The 16,734-nt window shown below is 40.8% G+C and overlaps 1 protein-coding gene across 1 annotated transcript in view; it reads left to right on the forward strand.

The window, feature by feature from the left end:
- The window catches only part of EDNRA (endothelin receptor type A), a 74,575-nt gene extending 58,041 nt beyond the window's left edge, over positions 1-16,534 (forward strand). The window contains exons 5-8 of the mRNA XM_065904558.1: positions 6,249-6,401; positions 11,167-11,300; positions 11,706-11,814; positions 14,543-16,534. Coding sequence (XP_065760630.1) covers positions 6,249-6,401; positions 11,167-11,300; positions 11,706-11,814; positions 14,543-14,683 — 537 coding nt within the window. The 3' untranslated portion in view covers positions 14,684-16,534. The remainder of the gene's footprint in view (positions 1-6,248; positions 6,402-11,166; positions 11,301-11,705; positions 11,815-14,542) is intronic.
- The last annotated feature ends 200 nt before the right edge of the window (positions 16,535-16,734 follow it).

The raw sequence follows: 16,734 nt of genomic DNA on the forward strand, positions 1-16,734 counted from the left end.
ACTTACCATATTATTCAATTGCATGAAAAGTAGATGTTAAACCAGGGCTTGGCTTCTTGACTAGAACGTCTGTTCTGTTTTCCCTTTTGTGACTGTAGACACAACTGTTGCTCTGTGCCAAACAACTCAGAATTCTGAAACAAACTAAGAGAGATTGTTGTGTATACAGGTAGTGCAATTTGTTTTGAGAATAAGGAATACAGCATAACAATTTCCCTCTGACAGACACGCTGATACTTATTTGATGCTGCTTTGGGAAATGCATGTTTCTCTTATGTTTTTTAAAAGATAGATGTACTAGTTGAAAGTAGGAAGTCATTCTCATGTGTGCTTATCTTAGTACAGATTCTAAAATGATATAATATAAATTTTCAGAACTTTTTTAAAAAGCATTTTAGAGTAACAAATTCAGTTGTGGTTTATTATACCTGACAACATTAATTTTTATGAACAGCTTAATTACATAGCCTAGCATGTAAGGAAACATTTCAAATGCATATTTCCTCTGCAAAACTAGTCCCATGTAGACCAAGGAGAAAAACCAACAGTAACTATTTCTATTTCTCTTAAATCAGCATAATTCAGTCCTTTGATGTAAGTTTCACAAATTCTGCTTCCACCTTTAATCATTTACAGACAACTTATGGTATGTTTTCTACCTTGGAAAATTCACAAAAATTAGTGGTCTTATGGTTGACCAGTTACCCTGCTTGGAAATTCTTGTTTTAAAATTAAAAGTGTTCCTGAACACAGCCAAATTGGCAACTTTAAAAATTAAAGTTTTCTGCTCATCTACTGACTTTTTTTCCTAAGTCAACATCCACAGTGAAAAATAAAGTGGTAGGAAGTGCTCAGAATTTCAATTCAGTTCAGTTCAGTTGCTCAGTCATGTCCGACTCTTTGCGACCCCATGGACTGCAGCACACCAGGCTTCCCTGTCCATCACCAACTCCCAGAGCTTGTTCAAACTCATGTCCATCAAGTCAGTGATGCCATCCAACCATCTCATCCTCTGTCGTCCCCTTCTCCTCCTGCCTTCTCCTCCTGATGCCTCCCAGCATCAGGGTCTTTTCCAATGAGTCAGTTCTTCACATCAGGTGCCCAAAGTATTGGAGTTTCAGTTTCAGCATCAATCCTTCCAATGAACACCCAGGACTGATCTCCTTTAGGATGGACTGGTTGGATCTCCTTGCAGTCCAAGGGACTCTCAAGAGTCTTCTCCAACACCACAGTTCAAGAGCATCAATTCTTTGGTGCTCAGCTTTCTTTATAGTCCAACTCTCACATCCATACATGACTACTGGAAAAACCATAGCTTTGACTAGATGGACCTTTGTTGGCAAAGTAATATCCCTGCTTTTTAATATGCTGTCTAGGTTGGTCACAGCTTTTCTTCCAAGGAGCAAGCATCTTTTAATTTCATGGCTGCAGTCACCATCTGCAGTGATTTTGGAACCCCCAAAAATAAAGTCTGACACTGCTTCCATTGTTTCCCCATCTATTTGCCATGAAGTAATGGGATCAGATGACATGATCTTAGTGTTCTGAATGTTGAGTTTTAAGTCAACTTTTTCAATTTTCTCTTTCACTTTCAACAAGGACTCTTTAGTTCTTCACTTTCTGCCATAGGGATGGTGTCATCTGCTATCTGAGGTTATTGATATTATTCCTGTTAATCTTGATTCCATCTTGTGCTTCATCCAGCCCAGCATTTCACATGGTGTACTCTACATATAAGTCAAATAAGCAGAGTCATAACATACAGCCTTGATGTACTCCTTTCCCAATTTGGAACCAGTCTATTGTTCCATGTCCAGTTCTAACTGTTGCTTCTTGACCTGCATACAGATTTCTCAGGAGGCAGGTCAGATGGTCTGGTATTCCCATCTCTTGAAGAATTTTCCAGTTTGTTGTGATCCACACAGTCAAAGGCTTTGGTGTAGTCAATAAAGCAGAAATAGATGTTTTTCTGGAAGTCTCTTGCTTTCTCGATGATCTGACAGATGTTGGCAATTTGATCTCTGATTCTGCTGCCTTTTCTAAATCTAGCTTGAACATCTGGAAGTTCACAGTTCGCATACTATTGAAGCCTGACTTTTACAATGTTGAGCATTACTTTGCTAGTGTGTGAGATGGGTGCAATTGTGCAGTAGTTTGAACATTGTTTGGCATTGCCTTTCTTTGGATTGGAATGAAAACTTACCTTTTCTAGTTTTGTGGCCACTGTTGAGTTTTCCAAATTTGCTGGCATATTGAGTATAGCACTTTAACAGCATCATCTTTTAGGATTTGAAATAGCTCAACTGGAATCCTATCATCTCCACTAGCTTTATGTGTAGTGATGCTTCCTAAGGCCCACTTGACTTCACATTCCAGAATGTCTGGCTGCAGTCCAGTGATCACACCATCATGGTTATCTGGGTCATGAAGATATTTTTTGTATAGTTCTTCTGTGTATTCTCAGAATTTGGGCAGTGTGAATGAGTGATCTGGATACCTCTAACTGAAGCGTTAGAAAAAAGGCTCAGTGTAATAAGGAACTTATTGATGGTTCTTGCTGGATAAAAGGAAATAGGTTTCTTCAGAAGAAAGCATCTCCTTGTTAGCAATGAAGCTGAGTGGCTGCCCTTCAGGCAGGGGCAGGGGTGCCTGGAGGGTTGCATAAAGAGTACTGAGTTTGAACTGATAGTTTTTTGGTCACACCCCTCAGCATGCAGGATCTTAGCATACTAAGTTGCTTCAGTCACTTCCAACTCTTTGTGAGCCCATGAACTTGAAGCCTGCCAGGTTCCTCTGTCCTTGGGAATCTCCAGGCAAGAATACTGGAGCAGGTTGCCAGTTCCTCCCCTAGGGGACCTTCCCAACTAAGGGATCAAGCCCACGTCTCTCACAGCTACTGCACTGGCAGGCAGGTTCTTTACCCCCAGTGCCACGTGGCTTCCTTGCTGGCTCAGCCTGCAGGATCTTAGTTTCCTGATTACAGATCCAGCCAGCACCTCCTGCATTGGAAGCACCAATTCTTAACCACTGGACTGCCAGGAAGTCCCATGCACTGATGATTTTGTAGGTTTCTTTTCAAGTCTAAGGTTTTAGGCTTCTCTTTCCCCCTGGTCTCTTTTTCTAATTTGATTCCCCTTCTTTTTCCAGTCTTTCCTTCTCAGCTTTGCTCTAAGCTAGACTGGAGGGAGGGGCTTCCCAGGTGGTGTTAGTGGTGAAGAACCCATCTGCCAATGCAGGAGACATAAGGGATGCCGGTTCGATCCCTGGGTGGGAAAGATGCCCCGGAGTGGGCACAGCAACCCACTCCAGTATTCTTGCTTGGAGAATCCCCATGGACAGAGGAGCCTGGCAGGCTACAGTCCATGGGGTCACAAAGAGTCATCCACGACTGAAGTGGCTGAGGACTCACAAGACTGGAGGGAGGTCCCTCTGTATCCTTGTCGATGACATCAGTTCGAAAGAAATGTGTGATCCCGTTCTGGACTGTCCTCTGCCTCGGAAGGGGCAGGGGACTCCATCCAGTCTCCTCCAGCAAGGGCCAACTCCCAGGCCCCCCACAGCTGCTCTGGGCAGTCACAGCCCACCACTGGGCCACCCGGCAGGAGGGGGGACAAAGGAAGGGGCTTCTTCAAGGAGTGTGTGCGTGGTACTTAAATGAAGAGTTCTTCTGATTTTTTTGTTTGTGTTTTAAGTTCAGTACTAAAATCTTTCTACAGTGTGATGTGAATAGGAAAATATTTGTATAAACAGATTTGAATAAGCCAACTCCTTTGAGATTCTGTACTTAACCTGAGGCTACAATTCAGTGGTCTGTGAACTTGAAGGAAAAGGAAATTACATGTTTATTTTCACTAATTTCTAACTGAAATTTATCATTTCCTTCTAATTAATGTGGATGTAGGCAACAAATCACAGTAGTGTTTAACAGTACCATGTTGGGTTTTTTCCCACTAAATGGAAATAACAGACATTTTCATACTATATAACATATAATCTGGAAATGTCATTTACATTCATCATTGGTTCCACATTCTGATAGAATTCATTAGATCTGTCATTTAATTTGTTAATAAACCCTTATATTGTGATATTAGAATTTTATTTTTCATATTTTTATAGCTATTTTTTAATGTAATTTGTTTCCATTGTAATGGTATATATTTTATTTCATGCATTTTAAAGCATTATTCTCAACAAATTTATGGTTGCCAGGGGGGAAGAATATGGCAAAGAGATAGTTAGGGAATTTGGGATCAACATGTACACACTGCTATTTTTAAAATGGATAACCAGCAAGGACCTACTATATAGCACAGGGAACTCTGTTCAATGTTATGTGGCTGCCTGGATGGGAGGGGAGTTTGGGGGAGAATGGATACATTTTTAAGTATGGCTGAGTCCCTTCATTGTTCACCTGAAACTATCACAAAATTGTTAATTGGCTATACTCTAAAATAAAATAATTTTTTTTTAAGTATTATTCTCAGAATTATAGTCGTCACCAGAAATCCAAAGGGGTCCCTGACAAAAATAGTTATGAACCCCTGCCCAGAACTTTTTTTCCTCAGGAACCATTTATAGCATATTTTAATAGACATGTTATAAATGCAGCCTACTGGGCCTCTTTCTATATTCAGAAACTCTCCAGTTTTTCACAGAGCAGTGTGATTATTTTTTACTGTGGGAACTGAGATATTGCAGGAGGCTGCATTATCCTTAGTAAATAAACTATCTGGAGAAACAGCATTAGGAAAGGAAAAGCGTTCTTCCCAAGTTGGTGATTAATTTAGTGGGAGGAAGAATTTAGCTATAATTTTCTAATTTCCATTTTTATTGGGTATTACATTTTCTCCTTTAAAAAGACATAAAACTGAGTAATCCTGGTGTTTACAAATCCTGTCCACATGGAGATCAGGTTCAACATGCCTTCAGATAAGCTGCTCTGCCTCAATAGTCTCCAGGTGGTAAGCATTAAGAGAGAGAGGAAAGACATGGTTATTGATGGCTCACACTGGCTGGCTGAGGTCGCATAGCAGACATACCAGACAAAGGGTTAACTCCCAGTAACCAGAGCTCCACAGATAAGCCATTCATAACCTCCGCTCTTTCCAAGCAGGACAGGCACATTAAGTACACTTTCCCCACAGCAGTCAGAAGTAAACCAGGCGCTAGCAGAACGCTGAGAATCACCAATAGAGATACAGATTCTGTATGTCTCAGAAGCATATTTTATGAGCTTCGAAAGGGAATTCCTTTTATTGATGAGGGTTCTCCCACTGTGTAATTCAAACCAACTTCGATTTATTAAAAATATTAATAATTGTTAATAATTATTAAAATTATTTAATAACTTGGATAATTTTAAACTTATTTTATTGTAGCTGATTTACAATGTTAATTTCTGCTATATAGCAAAGTTACTCTGTTACATATTTTCTTTTTCACATTCTTTTCCATTATGACTTATGAAAGGATACTGACTATAGTTCCCTGTGCCATACAGCAGGACCTCGTTGTTTATCCATCCTATATATAATAGTTTGCAGTTGTTAATCCAAAACTTCCAATCCATCCCTCTCCCACCCTGCCTCCCACTTGGTAACCACAAGCCTGTTCGCTATGTCTGTGCATCTGTTTCTGTTTCATAGATAAGTTCATTTGTGCCATATTTTAGATTCCACATATAACTGATATCATATGTTATTTGTCTTTCTCTGTCTAAATTTCTTCACTTGGTATGATAATCTCTAGGTCCATCCTGTTGCTGCAAATGGCATTATTTCATTCTTTTTATGGCTGAGTAATATTCCATTATATACGTATATATACATATATGGTGTGTGTGTATATATATGGTGTATATTGTCTCTGTATATGGTGTGTGTATATATATATGTGTACAGTGTGTGTGTGTATATATATATGTACACCACATTCATCTGTCAATAGACATTTAGGTTGCTGTTGTCTTGGCTATTGTGAATAGTACTGTCAGAATAATACTAATGTAGTTTCTTTGTGTGCTGTTATAAAAAGCAACCCACAGCGCACAACACACAGCTAAACCAGAAACTACACGTTCGGGGTTCCCAGTTTAGTTGAGTTTTGAGCACGACCTCCAAGCCCATTACTGCAAGCAGCGAGCATGAATATACAAACAGCTGTAAGCATGAAGCCCCCAGAGGCACAGCGCAGTGAACTTTCCTTCTAACACTCTTCCTCCTCTCTCCCTCCTCTCCTCTTTCCAGTTCTATCAGGATGTCAAGGACTGGTGGCTGTTCGGGTTCTACTTCTGCATGCCTCTGGTGTGCACGGCGATCTTCTACACCCTTATGACTTGTGAGATGTTAAACCGAAGGAACGGCAGCCTGAGAATTGCCCTCAGCGAGCATCTCAAACAGGTACACCTCACAAGGTCATGACGATCTGGCCAAGACTGGTTTGTCCTTGACAACGAAAGGACTATTGCAGATTTAGCCTGGTTTCCTAAAAATTAAAATACTGTCTTACTTGTCGGTATGCCTTGTTTTCTCTAGAATATTGAGCATTTCTCGAGTGAAGTCAGGATCCGACCTGTGAAACAGGTGGCCCTGGGGGCAGGGCCCAGATAGAGAGGAACTATTCATTAATTTTGCCAAGAGTATCTATCAAACGTGTGTTTGTGATTAGTAGTACATTGAACTGGGCTTGGAATTGTGCCAGGACTATAAAAAAAAAAAAAAAGAAGAAGCACATGACTTTCTCCCCAGCAGACTTTACAGTCTTGTTGTGGAAATAAAACACAAACATGAGATAACTGAAAAACAGAATCACAAGGTGTGGTAAAAGTAGCCTGTGCTATAGAAAGCCAAGGAGGATATGAGATAAAGTCATAAGAAACTGTTCACGCATGAGGAGGATTGAACTGTTCCTGATGGGGACAAGCTAGAACACACATGAGTACTGTGCCTTTGAGGAGTAGGAAGAGGAGACAGACCTCATTAAAGCAACATCGAAGGTATGACTCACGGAAAGAAATGGGATTGGGTACATAAGAAGTCGCATTTTGGAAAGCCTCAAGTCCTAGAAGAAATCTGAACCTGTCAGGAGGAGGCTATCTGTCTCTCCCAGGCAGCAAACAAAACAGATAAAGCTGTGAAGCTTCTATTTGCTGACTCTGTGACACTGGGCAATTGCTTTCTCTCTCTGAACTTCTAGTTTTTTTGAAAAATCTATAAAATAATGTCTGCCCTTTTAAATATTTATTTATTTGACTGTGAGATCTAGTTTCCTGACCAGGGATCAAACCCAGGCCCCCTGATTTAGGAGTGTGGAGTCTTAGCCACTGGGTCACCAGGGAGGTCCCACCTGCACTTTTCTGTACAAAAACTAGCTCAGTTTTGAGTCTTAAAAATTTTTAATGCAATGTATATAATAGTACATTATGTACTACATAATGTACATAGGGATTATGTAATGCATATACGGTGCCTAATAGAACCCAGCTGATACTAAGTAGTCAGATACTGTTGATATATATTAATTCAAAGAGTAAAACTAGGACTGTGGGTAAGTGTTCAGTTTCAACAGACAAGTATGTATATGTGAGTTTTTGATGGAGCCTGGATAACTGCCCTGTGTGATTACCATGCATGAGCATCAGTCTTCATCGGCAACTCTTTTCGACCAGAGTACTGATTTTTTTGAACCTCAATTCATTATCTTAAACTAGACATAATAATACATGAATCAGTATTATTATGAGAATCAAGGGAATTAACATGCATTAACATACTTCATAAAAATCTAACATGTTATACAAATGGAAGCTATTATCCTTTATTAAAACTTAACAGGAAAATTATCTTGAGAAGCTTTAGCATGACATCATCCAGGCATGAAAGTTCAGAGTACTCCAGATATGAAACATATTAAGCTGTATGACCTTTCATTCCTGCAATAGAGGTAACTAATTAGAATAGATTAGTGAAAAACTGTTTTTAAATGTCAATTTTGCATTAGCACCACAATTGAGCCTATTCAAGCTATGAGTGACACCTGCTCTGAAAATAATTAAATAGGGTTTGGGAGCAATAAGATGCTGCTGCTTCACATTTTCATAGCATTTTTTTTTAAGTTCCCAAAGAGCATTTCCACGTCATTTTGGTATTTGATTCCTCCAAACACTCTGTGAGATAAGCTGGACAGGCATGTGCCCTTATTATACAAGTGTTTAAGAGACTAGCACAACGAAATGGACATTAGAATCCAAAACTTGGTCCCCATGCAGTAGACATTGCCTTGCGTTCCACTCAGAGATTGAGCAGGTTCGGACTGCAGGTGAGCAAGCCTAGCTGGGACGCCTTTGGGGGTGAGGGTCGCAGGGGAGCTAGCTTAGAGTGAAAACCCTGCCTCCCCATCCAAGTCCAACATGACTCTTGATCCTGCTTCTGGTATGTTTTTCTAGAATTTCTCTTCACTATACCAGCAACACCTTTATCAGTTAGGGGTTGTGTTTGGATGATGGTAGCAGAAAATCTTCCCAGGTGGCTCAGTGGTAAAGAATCTGCCTGCCAATGCAGGAGACATGGGTTTGCTCCCTGGGTCAGGAGGATCCTCTGGAGGAGGAAATGGCAACTGTCTCCAGTATTCTTGCCTGGAGAATCCCATGGACAAAGGAGCCTGGCAGGCTACAGTTTATGGGGTGGCAAAGAGTCAGACACGGCTGAGTGACTGAGCACAAGTATGAACAGAAAACCCCAAATAACAGGTAGGGGCTCCCCTGTCTCCCACAGCGGAAAACTCAGATGTCATCGGCTCAGTGGTCAAGGCACTCAGGAGCCAGGGTTCTGCTGCTTTGCTCACCTTTCCTTTATTACTGGGAGACAGCAGCGACAGCTCTGCCCTTAGACCTCCTTTCTAGGCAGCCAGAAAGGGGAGGATGCAGATCACATTAGCGTGTGTGCACCAAAGGAGTAGCCCCCACGTTTAAGTGACTTTTCCAGAAACCCCACGTCTATGGCCATACCACTCTGAACATGCCTGGCCGCATCAGAAACCCTGCGCAACGGCTTCTACCTGGTGTGATCGGTAACATCCGTACGGGTGAGGAAGCCAGGCTCCTCTGCAGCCGTGACAAAATCCAGGATCTGACTGATAGAAAGGAAAACTCAGAAGGATGGATATTGATTAACCAAATAGCTGACTGTCACGTGGCAAAGTATTAATATTACCTTTTAAAAAGTTATCCTCTTGCAGACTTCCTTGGAGGTTTAGTTAAGATGCCACACTTCCGTGGCATGGGGCACGGGTTCAATCCCTGCTGAAGGAACTAAGATCCCACATGCCATGTGGCATAGCCTAAATAAATAAGTTAAGTTTACCCACTTTGAGGACGTGCTCCAAAGAGACAGTCTCTCTCCCGACACACTCCTTTCTACACTGTCTTTCCGTGGACACAAAATGGCCCTTAAAATGATCCCCCATTCCTGTAGATTAATAAATAAAGGAATCCTTTATTGTTCTCAATCATCATTCAGTTTATACATTCTCTGAAGCCATAGCCAGCTAGCTAGCTAACTCAAAGATTAAAGAACTCCCAGTTCTTGGGGCTAAAGCCACAATTTGTGACAACTGCCCTGAGATCTTTTTAAATAGCTCCATCAATCACATGGTTTTATTGCAGGCTTCCCCTACTTAACACTGTATGCTTCAGATTGAACCAGCCTTACCCTTCCAAACCCTGTTTTCAATCAGTTTTATTCTGACATTAAGTGATCCCAGTTACAGACAAGTTGTATTTTATGTTCCCAGTTGGGCTTCCTAATGCCATGCCCTGGCACTCAAATACAGGGCACACAAATGGCTGGCTGCAGATAATTCCTAACCTGAGGTTTTACTGATCCTGTGCAGACCCCAAAGCATGTAAACCTTCCATTGAAGTCAGGCCAGAGTCCACATGTCCCCGTTTTTCCAATTGTCTCTGCTGATAATCCTTCACTCTCAGGTGGCGCTAGGTGGTAAAGAACCCGCCTGCAAATGTAGGAGACAAGAGACGCAAGAGACGCAGGTTTGATCCCTGGGTCAAGAAGATCCCCTGGAGAAGGAAATGACAACCCACTCTAGTATTCTTGTCTGGAGAATCCCATGGACAGAGGAGCCTGGACGGCTATAGTCCATGAGGTTGTGCAGAGTCCGTCAGGACTGAAGTGACTTAGCACGCCCGCATTCTATATTTGCAATGTATCTTTGGAAACTACCTGTCATTAATGAAAGAATTTTAAAAGCCAAAAAAATCCGAATGCCAGCTTTCTCCAAGATCAAGAAATGGAGAAAACATGTTGTTCTTCCTTTTCCTTTTCTGTTTCCTACTCCTATTTTGTTTTCCAAACATCTTTGGAGACTTATTCATTGTTTTTGGGGGGTGCCATACCACACAGCTTACAGCATCTTAGTTCTCCAACCAGGGGGACTGGTTTTAGGCTAGACTGAACCCAGACCCTCAGCAATGAAAGCCAAGAATCCTACCACTGGATCACCAGGGAATTTCCTAGATTTGTCCCACTTTATCATGCTAAGGTCAGTCACCTTGACTACCATGCTATCATTAATGCAGGTGAATTACCTGCTCTGGAGACTTTTAACTAACCTTCCACCCATATGTTCAACAGACATACAGACCCAGTCACAGTGTTGGCTCAATCCCAGCCAGTGCCCCGCTCTGCCCACCATCGAACCTTTGACCTGGCCCTAGTAACCAGCCTGAGGCTACCATGCTTCCTGGCAGCTGCCCCAGAAGAATCACTAACAGCTCCTTGCTTAAGACAACTGGACTCCAAACCTTATTTATTTTTTTATTTGGCTGCACTACGCTGCATGTGAGATCTTAGTTCCCCGACCAGGGATTGAACTCATGCTTCCTGGAGCAGAAGCTCAGAGTCCTGACCACTAGACCAAGGGAGCTTCCTGGACTCGAAATCTTGAAGAGGTAGAGGGTAGTGAGGTGGGCTGCTCTGGCTCTTCTTCCAGTACTCTGTCCCAATCTACTGCTTTTTTTTTAATTGGAGTATAATTGCTTTACAATGTCATGCTGAAACTAACCCGACATTGTCCTACTTCCTTCTGTGTATTGATTTTCTCTAGTAGAAAAACACTAAACATGTATTTTTTTCTCTCACTTTTCTTTAGCGTCGAGAAGTGGCAAAAACAGTTTTCTGCTTGGTTGTAATTTTTGCTCTGTGCTGGTTCCCTCTCCATTTAAGCCGCATTTTGAAGAAAACTGTGTATGATGAAATGGACACGAACCGATGTGAATTACTTAGGTAGGATCCTATGTACTCAGAAGGAAATTGGAGTTTCTCTGATTTCACATTTCTAAGACTTTTACAAAACCACCTGCTCTACACTCACGCTCGCCCTGGAAATAAAATCTTCTAAGTTGATTGTTTTTCTTTAACTGTTGCAGCCCATAACCAACCTCAAAATTTTTTGCAAACCATATCAATACTTTTGCTGCTCCCCTCCTGGGTTAACCAAGTGGTGGGTATATCTGCACATGTCCTGCAGAACTGAGACTGCCATTTAAACAAGGGCTTTAAAAATAATTTTGACTGCCACCTCTGAGAAATGTCTCCCGGGCAAGAAAAATGCTTATTCTAGAGATAAATGCTAGTTAGGTTTTAAAATATGATGTTCTAATTTATCTCTTCTATTTCCTTTTGCTCAAGTTTCTTGCTGCTCATGGATTACATCGGTATTAACTTGGCAACCATGAATTCGTGTATCAACCCAATAGCTCTATATTTTGTGAGCAAGAAGTTTAAAAATTGTTTCCAGGTAAGTACTTCTTTTAGCAAGAAGATCTTTTTCATAATAATTATTGGCATTAGTGATTGATTATATGTGATGGTTGTTGCCGTGGTTGTGAAGTCACTCAGTCGTGTCCAATTCTTTTGGGACCCCATGGACTGTAGCCTGCCAGGCTCCTCTGTCTGTGGGATTTTTCCAGGCAAGAATGCTGGAATGGGTTACCATTTCCTACTGCAGGGGATCTTCCCAACCTAGGGATCCAAACTGCATCTCCTAAATTGGCAGGTGGATTCCTTTTTTTTTTAATTGGAGGATCATTGCTTTAAGATATTGTGTTGGCTTCCGCCATACACCTGCCACAGGTATGCATACGTCCCCGCCCTCCTGAGCCCCCTCCCACCTCCCTCCCCAGCCCATCCCTCTAGGCTGCCGAGGAGCTCTGGGCTGAGCGCCCTGCGTGATGCAGCAGATTCCTACCTGGCAGGCACATTCTCGACTGCTGAGCCGCCCATTTACAGTAGTATATAATAGCAAATTCAATTGTTTCCATTTAATTAGAATTTTTTTTCCTCTTCTGTCTTGTCTTTATTATTTCTAATAGAGTATAATTGCTTCAGAATGCTTTATTAGTTTCTACCGTACAGCAATGTGAATCAACCATACATATACCTATATCCCCTTTTACATATATATATATATATAATATATATATATATATATATAATATATATATATATATATATATATATATATATCCTTCCCATTTAGGCCACCACAGAGCACTGAGTGCAGTTCCCTGTAGATTCTCATTAATTATCCATTCTATACAAAGTACCCGGAGTATGGATATGCCAACCCCAGTCTCCCAGTTCATCCTGCCACCTCCCTGTCCCCCTTGGTATCCATACATTTGTTCTCTGCTTCTGTCTCTATTTCTGCTTTGTAAGCAAGTATTTTTAAGAACAGCCAACTGTGTATCTTAGACATCCAACTGGCATGGCTCATTCCAGTTGTAAATAGCACTTTCATCAGCTGAACTTTTCAAAAGAGAAGTGAAAATCACAATAGTACTTTCAGCAGCTGAACTTTTCAGAAGAGAAGTGAAAATTACATTTTGTTACCCAGAAAGAGCGTCAAATTGTCAGCATAACAGAAAAGCAATATCTATTCAAACAACGTACTCAAAAGTTAAAATAAAAAGAACTAATTTAGTAACATGCCAATTTAGTATCCTGCTTTGAAAAGAAATATTCCCAAGTTGTGCTCCAAAGCCAACAGAATAAACTTATTCATGCCTTACATGGCCTTAGATTTTTAACCATAGTCTCAACAAAACATAAACTCACTGTTAAGAAAGCTCTTGCTAAATGCTACTTAATAGTATACTTCATAATAGTCTTCTCAAGAAACATAAATGTTTATGGCTCTGGAAATCTGAACTAATGTAATTTAATTCAAAATCAGTTTCCTTCCGTTCTTCAAACCTCCTTGTAGCTAAGCCAACACGTGTTCTCCTGAAGTTCCAAGCACTTCTCACTGAGGTATTATTTTTCCAGTTTCTAGAATGATTTTAGCATAGAATTAGTCCTAACTGGAATCCGTTAACTTTGGCCAGGATGTTTAACTTCATTTTATGGTACGTATTAGGAAGAGTAGCATAGAGTTCAAGGGTGCAGGATCTGGAAGTGAACAGTCTTGATTTACATCCCCGCTCTGCACTAGCTGGCTATCTAAAACCAGGTCCAAGTGGGGCCGCTCCTGCTTCCTCAGTTTGCCCGTCAGTAAATCAGATGCTGCGTCTGTACCTGTATCAGACACTGTATCCATCTCATCAGGTGGAATAAGTGGTTCAGTGCTTGAGACAGCAGAAAGTGCTCGGTGTGAGTTTATCGGTGTTAGGGATAAAAGAGAGGAAAAACACAAGTGACTACCTTCATGACTCCTGAAGTCTAAAAGGAGACAGACAGATATTAGCCAGAGAATCATAGGAATCAATAAAACTTGGTGTGGAAGTTCTTACTGCCACACTTTCACAGTCTCTGGGGTCATGTTTACAAGTCATGAAACTCCCTAAGAAAGATTCTGCCCTAAGAAAGACTGACGAAAATGCAGGTCATAACAAATACATTTATGTAATCTGGAGTAAAATCAGTTGCTAATTAGTTTACATATTAACCAGAGGGTAAGGGGGGAAAAAAAATCCAGGTGCACACTCTAAGAAATTAAACACAGTTTTGACTGATATTCCTAAAAAGGCAGTACACCCAGGGGAAGGAGTCCAACAGAGAGAGTGCTAGGTTCTGAGTTCAGTTCTGCCTCTTCTCTAAGCCCCCCTGTTCTCATTCAGGAGGAAAATAGCACCTACCCCCTGGGGCTGTTCAGGAGCCTCAGGTGAGGTGCCCAGTGAAGAGAGGCACGCAGGTGATGCAGTGAAGACACGCCAGGCCCTTCCGGGTCCTTCCCACCCACGCCCACCCCAAGTCACAGAACAGTCTGCCCCCACCAACACTGCCTACCTTTCCTCTTTGACTTGGTGAATCAGTTAAAACAAGAAACACGGGATCTGTCACTCTGCACTAGAATAAACCACTTAACATTTCCCTAGAGGTTACAAACGCCCTACTCCAGATTTCTGGCAAGGCCCACACTCTGTCCTCAAATGCCTGTGGACATTCACCCTTGTTGGTGAGCCTGTGTGTTCTGCTGGGAACGGACTGCTGGCCTCCTCTTAATCTGGGTCTGTTCCTTCTCCCAGTCTTGCCTCTGCTGCTGCTGTTACCAGTCCAAGAGCCTGATGACCTCGGTGCCCATGAATGGCACAAGCATCCAGTGGAAGAACCAGGAGCAAAACAACCATAACACAGAGAGGAGCAGCCACAAGGACAGTATCAACTAAACTGGAGGAACATTTATCGGTGTACTTCAAGCCCTACTGGAGGAAAAAATCAACACAGCAACTGTGTCTCCAGGAATCTGTTCCATCCTTCTCTCGTGACTCAGCCCCACCCCCTGGAAAAACATTTCCCAAAACATTGAAGGGCTGACCGGTTTATACCCACAAATTCAACGAATCTTACTTCTTTGATTTATCTGATGTACATATTCTGCATGTTATATTCAGCCCTAAAAAATGGTGGGAGTTGGCAGGGGGAAAGGAGATTGTTCAGTTAAACCAGAAGGATATTTACTACCTTTGCATGAAAATAGATTTTTCGAGTACATGGCAAACTTTCATGGTGGTTCTGTAGAATGTTCAATGAGAGCAGTCACCATGAAAAAGTTATAGAGATTGTAACAAGATTTTCTATTTTTTTTTTAAGTAATTTTGGTTTTTTGGCCAAACATAGTATGGGTTTAAGTCTCCTTTGTTTGAAATGTCATTCAGTGCCAGTATTTTTTAACTGCATAGTAGCCTACAGATGATGATCTGAGCTCATTGACACATATTTTTGCCCCTAAAGACACATAAAACGGAATTCAGGTGAGAAATTAGGTTAGTGTTTCTCATGTCACTGGCTTATTTTTTAAAACATAAATTCTCAAGCTGCACGAGCTTACAAGACCTTAAAGCACAGACTGATATCCATATATGGCAGTTTAATAGCTGCTATGCAAACTTTTTAAGAACCTATATTTTCTTTTTAATGGGGTTTCATTATAGGAGGTCTTGTGCCTATTTTTCTGTTAGATTGAAAAATAATGCTTGAATCAAACAGTTCTATTTTTCACAAGCCTAGTTTTTTAATGGAAGCATTTTATGTAAAAATCAAAATACCATTTACTAAAATTTAAATGTATGTATCATTTAACTATGCCCAAGACTTTCAGTGATAGTACATAAAAGTTCAGAACGAAGCAAGAAAAAAAGGATTGTGTATTTTTAGAAGATTTGGAAATTCTCATTGAGGTTTATTTTTGGTAATAGTAACATGTATATGTGTGTATGCAAATATACACGTAAGTATCATGTATATATATATATACATGCATATACATATATACATGTATGTATATATTCCTTTGCTTGCTTTTAAAATGTTAACTGACAGGAGATTTTTTTTGGTCATTCCTTTTTCATATAGGAATATGGAAAACATAATTTCAAAGTGGCCAGCTGAGTTTATTGTGTCAATGAAATATAATTACTCCCAGATGCCACCATGAACTTAAGGTTCTTCATGTTCCTGGGTTTTCAGTATGAATCTAAATGCTTTCCCTACCCACACTCCTCACATGGTCACCATTTCAAAAGGCCCACAGTGACTTCTGCTGGGCATTTTCCATGATGTTTACAGACTGTGAGTACAGCAGCAAATCTTTTACTGTGTGTATATAAATATATATGTATATAAACAACCGTAAATTTCTTTTAGCCAGTTTTTCTGTGATCGTCTCTGTGGAATGTATCCGTGTGTGTGGTATATACATGAGGTCAGATGGTATGTATGGATTTCATGTAATCTCATATTAATGCCTTGCATTTGTGCCAAAGCACACACTCCAAATGGAATATAGGTGGCTCTTCCTCAAAACAACCAACCTGTCAGTTTTAATCTATCTGTGTTCATAAATCTCATGACCATGTTACCATTACAAATGGAATGTGAGAGGCCTCATGAAAAAGGATGAGGCACAGGTTGACAATGGATTTTGGTTTTTTGGTTGCTGGTTAGTTGAAAAAACCAGTATTTGGGGTTGTATTTTTCCCTGTGCTGGAGCAAAATTCATTAAAGTCTGAAGTATTATATTGTCCCAGTCCTCAACATGGTAATGAGACTGACAAGTGGGCAAATGCTTCTATCAGATTTCACCAGAAAAATGTCTGATGATAAATTAGCTCAGCTGATTCCTTGGGCTGTATTTTAGAACAGTCATGTATAAAATGATAGCAGGTGCCAGCCATCCAATTGCAGGGCTCATTTGTGTGTTAGCAGTCAAATTCCATTA

Source organism: Muntiacus reevesi, chromosome 13, assembly GCF_963930625.1.
Source record: "Muntiacus reevesi chromosome 13, mMunRee1.1, whole genome shotgun sequence".
Lineage (NCBI taxonomy): Eukaryota > Metazoa > Chordata > Mammalia > Artiodactyla > Cervidae > Muntiacus > Muntiacus reevesi.